An 11,857-nucleotide genomic window follows, 5' to 3' on the forward strand; every position below is an offset into this window, starting at 1 on the left:
AGGGGAGCAGAGAAAAATGTAGAGCTCAATAAAAAATCAATAAAAAAGGAAAAAGAACAAGAAATGGAGGGTGGTAGTATGTCTCCTACAGCTGATAAACACTTAGCAAAGTGGCTGAATACAAAGTCAACTCATAAAAATTAATAGTTCGCCTATATCCCAATGACAAGTAGGCTGAGAAAGCAGGGGAATGACATCTTTCACAATAGCCTCAAATAATGTAAACTATCTTGGGGCAACTCTAACCATGCAAGTGAAAGACTTGTGTGATGGAAATGTCATTCAAGTCATTTAAGAAATTGAAGCTATCAGAAGATCTCCCATGCTTACAGTAGGATTCATACAGTCAAAATGGCCATTCTGCCAAAAGCAATCTACAGAATCAGTGCAAACCCCATCAAAATTCCAACACAATTCTTCATACATCTTGAAAGGGCAATTTTCAGCTTTATATGGAAACATAAAAAACCCAGGAAAGCTAAAACAATCCTGAATAATAAAAGAACTTCTGAAGGTACCACCACTCTCAATTTCAAAGTTGTATTACAGGTCCACAGTAATAAAAACAGGGCGGTATTGGCACAAAACCCATTCATCAATGGACTATATAATTGAAGATCCACTCATAAATCCACAGACATATGGACATCTAATTTTGGATAAAGAAAGTATAAATACATACTGGAATAAAGACAGCATCTTAAACAAATGATGCTTGTTTAACTGGTGTCTGCATGTAGAAGAATTCAGATAGATCCATACTTATCACCTTGCACAAAACTCAACTCCAAATGAATCAAAGACCTCAACATAAAACCAGATACACTGAAGTTGATAGAAGAGAAATTGGGGAATAGCCTTGAACTCATTGGCACAGGAAAAGACTTTATGAACAGAACACTGTTAACACAGGCAGTAAGATCAACAACTAATAAATGGGACTTCCTAAAACTTAAAACCTGCTGCATGGTGAAAGACATCCTCATTTAGCAAAGCAGCAGCCTACAGAATGGGAAAAGATTTTACTAACTACCCACCCAATAGAGAGCTAATGTCCAAAATATATAAAGGACTCAAAAAACTAGATATCAAGAAAACAACCAAATTTAAAAATGGAGTACAGATCTGAACAGAGAATTCTTAAAAGGAAAATCAAATGGCTGAGAAACATGTAAAGAAATGTTCAACATCCTTAATCATCAGGGATACGCAAGTCCAAACTACATGGAGGTTCCATTCTACACCTGTCAAATGTAATGGCTAAGGTCAATAGCACAATGCCATCTAATGCTGGCAAAGAGGTGTAGTAAGGGAAACACTCATCCATTGCTGGTGGTATGGCCACTGTGGAAATCATTGTGCCTGTTCCTCAGGAAGATTGATTGATCTCAAGATCCAGCCTTGCCAGACAGTGATGGGACACACCTTTAATGCCAGCACTCAGGAGGCAAAGGCAGGTGGTTCTCTGAGTTCCAGGTCAGCCTGGTTTACAAAGCGAGTTCGATGACAGCCAAGGCTACACAGTGAAACTTTTATCTTAAAAAATAAAATAATAAAATAAAACTCAGCCTTACACCACTTTTGGCCATCTATCCAAAGGATGCTTCATCCTAATACAGAGACAGTTGCTCAACCATGTTCATTGCTGCTCTATTTTTTTTTTTGATTTTCAAGACAGGTTTCTCTGTGGTTTTGGAGCCTGTCCTGGAACTAGCTCTGTAGACCAGGCTGGTCTCGAACTCACAGAGATCCGCCTGCCTCTGCCTCCCGAGTGCTGGGATTAAAGGCGTGCGCCACCATCGCCCAGTTTACTACTGTTATATAGTATAAATATCTGTATTAGAGGTTCTTCAACAGAAGAATCGATAGAGAAAATGTAGTATAGTTACACAATGGAATGTTACTCAGCCATTAAGAAAATGAACTAATCAAATTTGGAAGTAAATGGATGAAACTAGAAAAAAAATCATTCAGAGTAAGCTAACCCAGACCTAGAAAGAGAAATATGGTATGTGTTTACTTACATGTGGATATTAGCTGTTAAGCAAATGATAACCAAGCTACAATCCATAGAACCACAGAGGTTAGGTAAAAAAACAAGGTACTAGGGGGACAGATACATCTCATTAGGAAAGTAAAATAGAATAGTTATGGATGGGTGAGGGGAGGCTGGAACAGAGAGGTCTCAAGTGAGGAGGGGTAAGGAAGAGAGGGGCAAGGGCAGGAATAAGGAGAGAGACAGCTGAAATTCAGGGCCATTTGAGGAGTAATAGAGAAACCTAATTCAGTAGAAGCTTCCTAAAACATGTGAGAAGGTGATCTAGCTTAAATTGCCAAATAATTGGGGAGACAGAGCCCAACTGGCCATCTATTGTCAGCAGAGGAAGCTTTAAGTCTCAGGGTTGAGTCACAGCTAATTGAGTTGTTGGCCAAAGGGATCTATCTGTCTTAGGGTTTCTATTGCTGTGAAGAGACACCATGATCATGGCAACTCTTAAATAAGAAACTTCTTATTTAATGAAGGGTGGCAGCTTACAGTTTCAGAGGTTCAGTCCATTATGGTTATGAATGGGAGCATGGAGGTGTACAAGCAGATGCTGGAGCTGAGAATCCTGCATCTTGAGGCAGTAAGAAGTCAACTGTCACATTGAGTGAAGCTTGGGAGTAGGTGAATGAGTAGATCTGTTTCTTTTTCTTTTTTTTTTTTTGGTTTTTGAGACAAGGTTTCTCTGTAGCTTTGGAGCTTGTCCTGGAACTAGCTCTTGTAGACCAGGATGGTCTCGAACTCACAGTTATGAAGTAACAACAAAATAATTTTATGGCTGGGAGTCACCATAACACAAAAAACCACCTGCCTCTGCCTCCTGAGTGCTGGAATTAAAGGCATGTGCCACCACCACCTGGCATAGATCTGTTTCTTGTGTCTTCTCTTGGACTCTTTTTCTTCTGTTTGTTTTGTCCAATTCCAATGTGTTAGTTTTTGTTTTATCTTTATTATTATCACCCCTTAGAAGCCTGTTTATTTTCTAATGAGAGACGGAAAGGTAGTGGATTCACATGGGAGGGAATGTAAGAAGGAACTGGAAGGATTAGAAGGGGAAACTATAATCACGATACATTATGTGAAGAAAAAATATCTATTTTCAATAAAAAGAAAACTTAAGGAAGGCAACCACAGTCACATAGAAAAAGCAATGTGATAATACTAGAAAAGGAACCAAAAAATCACATGATACACTCAATATATTTACAAAAAGTATTTGCAAAATCCAATTCTTTCATCTCTTAAAAAAAAAACGGCAGGGGATAGATTAGGAATAGGTGAGGATTTCTATTACTGGATCAAAGATGGCATACTTAGTGAAAGAAATTTGAATGTCTTCCTCCAAGAGCAGTATGTCCATTCTGAAAAGCTTGTGATTGAGATAGGAGTGGTGGCACACATGCTTTTAATCCCTCCCAGCATGCAGCAGCAAAGGCAGGTGGATCTCTGTGAGTTTCATGCCAGCCTGGTCTATGTAGTATCAGGCCTGCCAAGTTACACAGCGAGACCCGGCCTTTTTTTTTTTTTTTTTAAAGACATTGTGATTGGAAAGGAAGAGGTAAAATGGGTTTATAGAGGTTGCAGGTTCTCTCTCTGTATACACACACGCACACACATATATTCATTTATCTATGTATGTATTTTTGGATAGGGTCTCAGGTACCCCAGGCAGGCCTTACTTAAACCTGTTGTGTATCTGAATATGACCCTGAACTTCTAATAAGGCCTCTACTTCCTAGATGATGGGGTGTTGCTATGCCCAGTTTATACAAAAGTGTACTTCTGTGTACTAGTAATGAATAACCCATTTTTCACTAAATGGTGACATGCCATTTAAAATTATAAAATGCTGAGGAATTTAACAAATTTGTACAGTGAGATCTGAGAAAAATGACTGAATGAAGTTAGGAGTTTAGTCGGTGAAGACCTTTGCATGTTAATATCTAGAGCAGTGGTTCTCAACCTTCCTAATGCTGGGACCTTTTAATATAGTTTTTCGTGTTGTGGTGACCCCCCAGCCATAAAATTATTTTTTTGTTACTTCATAACTGCAATTTTGCTACTTTTTTTTTTTTTTTGGTTTTTCTAGACAGAGTTTCTCTATAGCTTTGGAGCCTGTCCTGGAACTAGCTCTTGTTGACCAGGCTGGCCTCGAACTCACAAAGATCCGCCTGCCTCTGCCTCCTGAGTGCTGGGATTAAAGGTGTGCGCCACCACCGCTCGGCTTGCTACTGTTATATAGTATAAGTATCTGTATTTTCTAAGAGTCTTAGGTGACCCCTATGAAAGGGTATTTCAACCCCAAAGAGGTCATGACCCACAGGTTGAGAACCACTCATCTAGAGGTAGTTTTCCTGTTCTGTTAACTTACTCAGCTCCTTGAAACATAATAGACTTGACTTTCTTTCCTCAAAAAATATTTTAAATATCAGTACTTCATAAAATTAATCTACAAAGTTAGCACAATCCTAACAAAATCCAAAGTTTTAGCTGAATATTTGCAGAAAATAAGCAAGATTTTCTAAAATTTCTATGAAGTGCAAGAGACCCAAAATAACTAAAACAATCTCAAGAAAGGAAGTTGTGGCACTACCACCTTGACTTCAGAACTCATGACTGTAAGCTATAGCAAGCAGCGCTGAGGAGGACTTAATAAAGGATAGACATATATGTGGAATGACAGGAACTGAGGACTGGGAAATTAGGTCTACATTTATGGTTAAGTATCTGAAGTCAAGCCTTTAAGAGGCACAGTTATGTCTGATTGACTGATACATGGGATCCTTCCTGTCTACCCTGACCTGCCTTAGCATTTTCCCATGGTGTCGTTGCAGTGCGGATGGGGAAGTGAAGCACTGTGTGATCTACAGCACTGCTCGAGGATACGGCTTTGCAGAACCCTACAACCTGTACAGCTCGCTGAAGGAGCTGGTGCTCCATTACCAGCAGACATCCCTGGTTCAGCACAATGACTCCCTCAACGTCAGGCTCGCCTACCCTGTTCATGCACAGATGCCCTCGCTCTGCAGATAAGCAGAGTGGGAAGAGACATGGCTCTCCAGCATTTCTTTCCTGTGGTTTTAACTAGACTACGATGAGGGCATTCTTTCTCCGTAGACTGCTTGTTTTGCACAAGTGACTCTGTGAATGTGAAGTGGAGAGGCCGAGCAGTAGCTGGCCAGGATTTGGGGGTAAATGAGGGGCCCAGGGTCTCTGGATTCAGCTGTGCTGCACTTGTGTACTAAGCTGGAGCAGATGCTGGTTTCATGGGGTTTTGTTTTGCTGTCAGGCACCTTGAACAGAACAGTGGTGGGTGGGGGTGGGGGATCTATTTGGAAGCCTCTGAAGAGTCCATGTCCTCTTGTCTTCAACCCTGAAAATGCAGCAGGTCATGGTTCTGTTGGGAGTTGCTTTGATAGTCTCTCCCTACAATAAGAATCTAACTGATTCTGTGGTAAAATGGGGTGGGGGGAGGCAACCAAAGGAATAGGTGTGGGATTTCATTTACAGAATCTAAAAAAGGAGGCAAAAGACTTCTTCAGTTGATGTTATTTCAATGTTACCAACATAATTTAGGCTTCAGCATCTTACCATCTCCTTCCTCTAACTCACTGTGTTCATGAATCAAAAAACATTGCTAGACCAAGGTCTAAGGGGAGAAGGTGACACTCAGTAGCTGAATGCACACTTCTGTACTGAAACCTGAAAGAGAAATGTGAGTTCTAACAGACACTAGAAATGGTCAGTGTGTTCCTTTCGCCCTGGCCTTGTTTCTGAGATGAAGATAAGAGTTGTCTTGTGGGGATAGTCAGCTTTGAGTCATGGTGAAGTTGGTGCTTGTGTGGTGTTTCTTTAGCCAAAAGAATGATGTTTGAAACCTTTGTAACTAGTTTTATGAGTAAAGGTGCAATCCAGTGCTTTTAGATGGCTTGATATACCAAATAATGATAGAGAACAACATTGTTATGTGCTTCCCCAGGTTTAAAAGCCTTGCCAAAACTATACAAGGATTAATTTGCCTTCATCTCCCTATTTTTGGGTAGGGTTTAGGGAGCCATAGGTAGGTAGCTAAAGGAGGACTCAGCTTGTGGCCAGAGACCTCAGCAAATCTCATGCACATGAGCCCTTGTGTCAGGGTTAAGGGCCCATCTCATCACACATTATTCCATAATGTGGTTGAAGCTTTTGCCAAGAGAGGGGATGTAGTGTGGAGTTCAGACTATCTGGGAAAAAAAATTCTACAAGCTTTCCTATTTGTCTTTTTTTGTGAGCCTGCCGTTAAGGCAGCGTGCAAGCCTCTCCTCATGCTTCAGTGGTTGTGATTTTAGGCCAGGAATCTTCTGCTCCATGTGGTTTAGGCCTTCCAGCTGAGTGAAGTTCATTAGGTAGAGGGCAGACATCTATTCCTGGCTTCACACTCATTTAACAAACAGAGCCCAGCTGCTTCAGAGCCAGTCCTGGAGCCATTAACGGCTCAGTATGACTCAGCTGCTTGAGCTCAGTGACATGCAGGCAGGCATTCTAGTTGAACAAGATAAGCAGCCCATACCTGGGTCTTGGCTCATAAGGCTTATGATAAGGGAAGATCAAAATTGGGGGCCAAACTAAAGATGAACATGACTTTCCCTAAGCATTTACCTCGGTGAATGTCTGGAGTGAACTACAATAGAGAGAGATCAAGACTTTTGGGGAGCTGTCGTTGCAGTAAGCACAGGAAGAAAGGGACATCTCGTTGTTGTTGGCTCCAGTATGGAGCGAGAGGAAACTGACCTCTCAGCCTCTGGTAAAGGTCCTGCCTTTCTCAAAATTGCCAGCTTGAAATCTTGCTCAGTTATCAGGTAATGCCAAGGTATTTGCTGATTCGCATAGCTGTGTGACTTGTACCTGACTGAACTTGCTGAAGCAGTCACAGGCTCAAGATTAGGTGTAAGGAATTCCTCCTGTCAGTCACTAAAACTCTAGTGTGTCCTGGGTGCTTCCCCCCAAGTAAGTCAAAATGGAATATAATATACAACTGGAGTGTTGAAAATGTCATGACTTTGTAGGGCAGATGGGGAGGATATGTAGGAGACAGAAGGCAGCATCTTAGCATCTACAATTGGGCTGAACTGTGGAGAAAGGTTGTCTGGCAGTCCTATATTCCTTTCCTTTAAGTGCTCCAAGACCAGGGGTCATTTAATAAATAGGAAGGTACCTTTTTCTGAGATGTTGCCACATGATTTACTTGGTCCTGAGCTGTGAAAATGGCATAAGGACACAGTTTCCTAACAGTGGCCCTGGTGTCTGGGGGAGTCAGCATGCTAGTCTAGTTTAATCATCTGTTCCCGTATCTGGGCCCCGGGACTCTCTAGCTCTATTGGCATCTTAACTGCAGTCTCACTGACTGAAGCAGAGGGTAAAGAGACAGATATTAACCAGAGGGGCAGATCAGCCAGCCCCCAACATGAAAGCAGCTTTTGGTTGGCTAGATACACTTGTCTCTTTTTATAGCGAAACAATGCTGTTTACACCTGGCATCATTCAAACATAGGTAGGTTGCCTATGTTTCTGTCACTGCTCCACCCACAGATGAAGACATCTGCAGCTCCACTCTTCCACATTTACTTCAGACTCCTCGAGCCACTGTGGCGTCTTCCATGTGTCTCATCTTGCTGCAAGGTACCGGCTCCATGCATTCTCCTGAGCTAGAAAAAAAATTCTGAGCAATTTCTGTTTTCTAGGATGATCTCTGTTGCCAGGTAAGACCCCAGAGTAGATCTCTGTGAGGTTTCCATGGCATCATAAACCAGAGGGTCTGTGCTTGGTCCTTTGCTGCCAGCTGCTCAGTTTTGATTTAGCTCTAGCCATTTGTGACAACCAGCTTTGTTTCTTTACAAATTCTCGCATGTAACTTTGGTACTGTTGTTTCTTGTGAAACTCTATTCTGTTGTCTTTGGTGTAATTAAAAAAAATTCATGTAGTTTATGTAAAAATACCTGACTCAGAAGGAAGCCAATTGTGTCTTGTGTTGGGACAATTTATAATGTAGTTCCTAGACCACTTTTACAAACTGTTCTTGTCATCAGACATTACTGTGCAGTGGTGGGGACGGGTAGGGGGGAAGGCAAGGCAAAAATATTGTTTGGGGTTTTTTTTTTTTTTTTGTACCTTCTTCAAGACAGGGATGGTCTAGCCGACTTGCTCCAAATGCCAATAAAAATATTGCAGTGAATTTCTGTCTTCTTGGCATGGAGGGGGGTGGGCTTGGTAGGGAGGACAGTATGTGGTCCTGCAGTCTTGGAGGCTAAACTGGGACCATTAGAGGTTCTCCCTTCTGTGTGACGAAACCAACACTTAACAGTCCTATCTACCCCAAGCAGGATAAAACATTGAAAAAAATCAATATCCATTCCTACTAATAAGTGCACTTAATTGGTTCTCATGCCCAGAAATAAGCATTTTTCCCATTCTCCTCTGAGGTTAGACGCAGACTTTCTAATCTTGGCCTCTTGTCCTCTGCATGGCACTTTACCCACATGGCGTGGTTGGTCAGGAATGTCTGTTTACTTGCCTTGTTTTGTTCATTTATTCCCTGCTATGTCCTAAGTACAAGGCATGAACTGTGCATGTTTAATACCACGATAGTCAAAAATTATATCCTATTTCTAGTTTGAAGTTCTTTCCTCTCGGATATTGAGCAACCACCAAGCTTTACCTCCTAACTCACTTTCTTTATGCTGCTGTGCACAGGGGTGTCATTGTTGATAAAATATGGCTCTCATTTCCGTATATTTTATTACCTTCTTGATACCCCATATATAGCTCAATATAAATATATCCAAAGTTAAAAGTCGTCACTTCCTTTTACTTTTTCTTGTTTACTTGCTAAGATACAAAGTTAGACGATAAATAAATACAGGTTTTAGAGTCAGGGGCCTGAGTTCTAGTTCCAGCTCTGCCCAAACTGAGTATGATGCCTAGGGCAGGAAAAAAGCTAATTTCCTTACCAAGCAAGCAGTGGCCATTCAGTGTTCTATTAACTACAGAATCTCAGGGCTGGCCCCTGCTTTGCTCATCATGTACACTGATAGCTGGCTATGCAGAAGGAAGGTAAACCTTGTTTGACTTTGAGTTGTTTCTGGTTCTTTGAAGATAGTAGGTGTATTGTGTGTACTACATTCTGCCCACTCTTTCCTGAGCCACTTCCTACTCTCAGATCCTAGATGACCCAAGAAATGCAGCTGGATTGGGTTCTCTTCCCGAGAGTAAAAATTTAATCATTATAATCCCAGGAGCAACAGGCCCCAGACCTGGAGTCCTGTGTACAATGACCAATAGAAAGAAGCAAACAAAAGCCAGGATGGTTTTCAGGAGGATGTATTACACAGGTGAGTGCAAGGAAAGCAAACCCAACTGCTATGTTGGCTTTAAAAGTTCATCTGATGCCAGTGCCAAGTTCTGATGCTTTTGTTGGCCCCCAGGTTCTTGGCTTTTCCAGAGCAGGCTGGGCCCAGTTTCTGGGCTGAGGGGGTAGGTTCTGCATGGAATGTCCTGCCTCCTGTCGCCTGAGGCATCAGGCACTTCCATAATGCTCAGGACTGGCTCCTCTTTCTCCACTTGTTCACATTTAGACTCCCATAGCCAGTTTTGGCTGGGGACCTCATGAAGTGGATAGGTCAGCCCAGGGACACCGGGTGACTGTGACTTCTCTTGCTTAGGAGACAGGTTCTTAGGAAGAGTTGGAACTGTGGTTTCCAAATCTTGGGAGTTAGCTGGTTCACCTGTCCTTGTTATCTTCTTGTTTGGGGATGCTCTGTCTGGACCTTCAATAAGGAATTTCCAGGACCATGGTCCTGGGTTTCCAGAGGTGGAGGTGGCAGAACAACTAGTAGAGGCAAGTTCTGAAGAGCTGGGACAAAGTGCAGCTAGTGCCTGCGTGTGTGTGTGGAGGTGCTGGGCTTTCCAGCAGCCTTCAGAGGAGGTGGGGCTTGTGGGCCCAGACCTACTCAGGCTGGAGGCTTCTAAAGAACTGGTAGCTTCCTCAAAGGCTTGTGGCCTCCAGAGCCTCCTCTGAGAGAGTCCAGGAACTTCTATTTGGGGGGAACCTAGTATGACCCCTGTCAATAGGCCCGAGAGTACAGGACCTTCGTTCTTTAGATCCCTGTGCAAGAAAGTGTCCTCTTCCCTACCCTCTCCTGAAACTTTAGGGGGTACATTTTGGCCTGCTTCTGGTTGGGGAGCCAGTCTTGGCTCTTGTGTGGCCTGGCTGTTCTCAGGCCCCTCATCAGAGTCATCTTCTGAGGAGTCTACTTCCCGGATAGCTTCTTGTTTTTGCAGTGACTCTCGGCGTTCAGCTCGATCCTGCCGGAGGGTCCCAAGGGCCCTTGAAGGAGCAGGCTGCAGCATCCCTTTTCCTGGAAGTGGCCCTTTCCCGGAGAGCACACTTCTAGTTCCAACCACCTCCAAAGGGCTGACCTCCCTGGGAGGCAGTTCCTTCTTTAGCTCGCCGTGGGTTAGGTCAAGACTATGCTTGCGGGAAGGGGCTAATTTTTTCTCAGACGCTGCCAGTGCAGCTGCCAGCTTTTCAGCAGACTGCACCCTTTTAAGCAGTGGAGAACGGGGTGGCTCTGCACTCTTGGGCCGAGAGAGCTGCCTACCTAGTGGAGGAGACAAGTGAAGTTTGGTAGGAAAGGCCTGGGCTCCGTGTCCAGACAAAGGCGATGGGGAACGCTGAGGCGAAGCTGCTGCTGCTGGTGGAGAAGGGGTGTGGGCCAGTGGTGACAGTGGGATGCTGCCTGCTGACTTGCGCCGTGGAGAGCGGTATTGGCGTTGGAGCTTGGGTGCTAGACCATGTAGGGAGCTGGGCCGTGTATGTCCAGAGCCAGCAGGGGAACTGGGTACACTGGAGCTGGGAGAGCTGCTCTGCGATGAATTCCCTCCCACTTTGGATAGTCGCATGGATGGAAAGACAGACCAACAGAAAACAGCACATCAACGTTACTTATTAGAAGTGACTAAGTTGCAAGGCAGAACGTAGTCCTGGAAATGCCCACTTTATATTACTGGTGGACTAGAGTCTACTTAATCCACTTCCCTCCATAAACTCCTCCCAAGACTTCTGGATCTTCAAAGGTGGGCTCAAAAGAGATTTACAATGGGGCTCAGGTTCATTCCTGTTTCTCAAGGAGTGTTTTCTGATCTGCAGGGAACCCCTTGTACCTGAGTGCACAGCATCAGGGGCTATCCGGTAGCCCTGAGGAGGGGAACGGGGAGAGAGGCTGTGGCTGTGTGTGGGAGATCCTGGACCACTCTCTCCTGATGACAAGGAGCGGTTAAGGGAAGAAAGGCTGCGGCTGGTGTGCAGCAAGGAGGCCTGCTTAGTGATCTTCCGGAAGAGGGAGCTTCTTTTTCTGCTGTAGAGGTTAAGGGCAAAGCTGAGCTGCACAGGGCACAGCATACTGTGGGCCTGGAGCCCATGCCCCAAGCAAATGTGAGCACCCAGGTTCTCAGGGTAGACCTCTGGACCACATTTGTCTCACCTTTCTTGCCCATCCTTGCCCCTGCTCCGTTTGCTCCTTCGGGCCATTTTGGCTTTGTAGCTGCCTTTCCGAGCTGGCCCCACTTTGATAGACGTATTCTCCAAGGGAGTTGTTGAAATTGATACCTTGTTTCCACTCTGAGAGGCCAAGCAGAAAAAAACATGACTCTGGCTAAGGGAGGTGCTATTTTCTTGTCTTGCCCTTTGCCGCACCACAGCTCCAGCTCTTGTTCTTACAAACCAACATTAACAAGTGCTATTTTCCCTCACAGGTTAGAAAGTGGTTCCAAGCCCGG

The 11,857-nt window shown here is 43.9% G+C and overlaps 2 protein-coding genes across 7 annotated transcripts in view; one reads left to right on the top strand and one right to left on the bottom strand.

The window, feature by feature from the left end:
• Window positions 1-8,264, top strand: part of Pik3r3 (phosphoinositide-3-kinase regulatory subunit 3) — a 72,557-nt gene extending 64,293 nt beyond the window's left edge. For 3 of the 5 annotated variants that reach the window (XM_026778181.1, XM_026778179.1, XM_026778180.1), the window contains exon 11: window positions 4,879-8,264. In XM_026778181.1, coding sequence (XP_026633982.1) covers window positions 4,879-5,077 — 199 coding nt within the window. In that variant the 3' untranslated portion in view covers window positions 5,078-8,264. The remainder of the gene's footprint in view (window positions 1-4,878) is intronic. The other 2 variants (XM_013355291.2, XM_026778182.1) reach the window with 1 other exon arrangement.
• Window positions 8,265-9,271: 1,007 nt separating this feature from the next.
• The window catches only part of Mast2 (microtubule associated serine/threonine kinase 2), a 62,282-nt gene continuing 59,696 nt past the window's right edge, over window positions 9,272-11,857 (bottom strand). For both annotated transcript variants that reach the window (XM_013355289.2, XM_005371496.3), the window contains exons 26-28: window positions 11,563-11,699; window positions 11,243-11,436; window positions 9,272-10,965 (exon numbers count right to left, since the gene is read on the bottom strand). In XM_013355289.2, the coding sequence (XP_013210743.1) occupies window positions 9,440-10,965; window positions 11,243-11,436; window positions 11,563-11,699 (1,857 nt within the window). In that variant the 3' untranslated portion in view covers window positions 9,272-9,439. The remainder of the gene's footprint in view (window positions 10,966-11,242; window positions 11,437-11,562; window positions 11,700-11,857) is intronic.

Source organism: Microtus ochrogaster, unplaced genomic scaffold (genome assembly GCF_000317375.1).
Source record: "Microtus ochrogaster isolate Prairie Vole_2 unplaced genomic scaffold, MicOch1.0 UNK110, whole genome shotgun sequence".
NCBI classification, from domain to species: Eukaryota; Metazoa; Chordata; class Mammalia; order Rodentia; family Cricetidae; genus Microtus; species Microtus ochrogaster.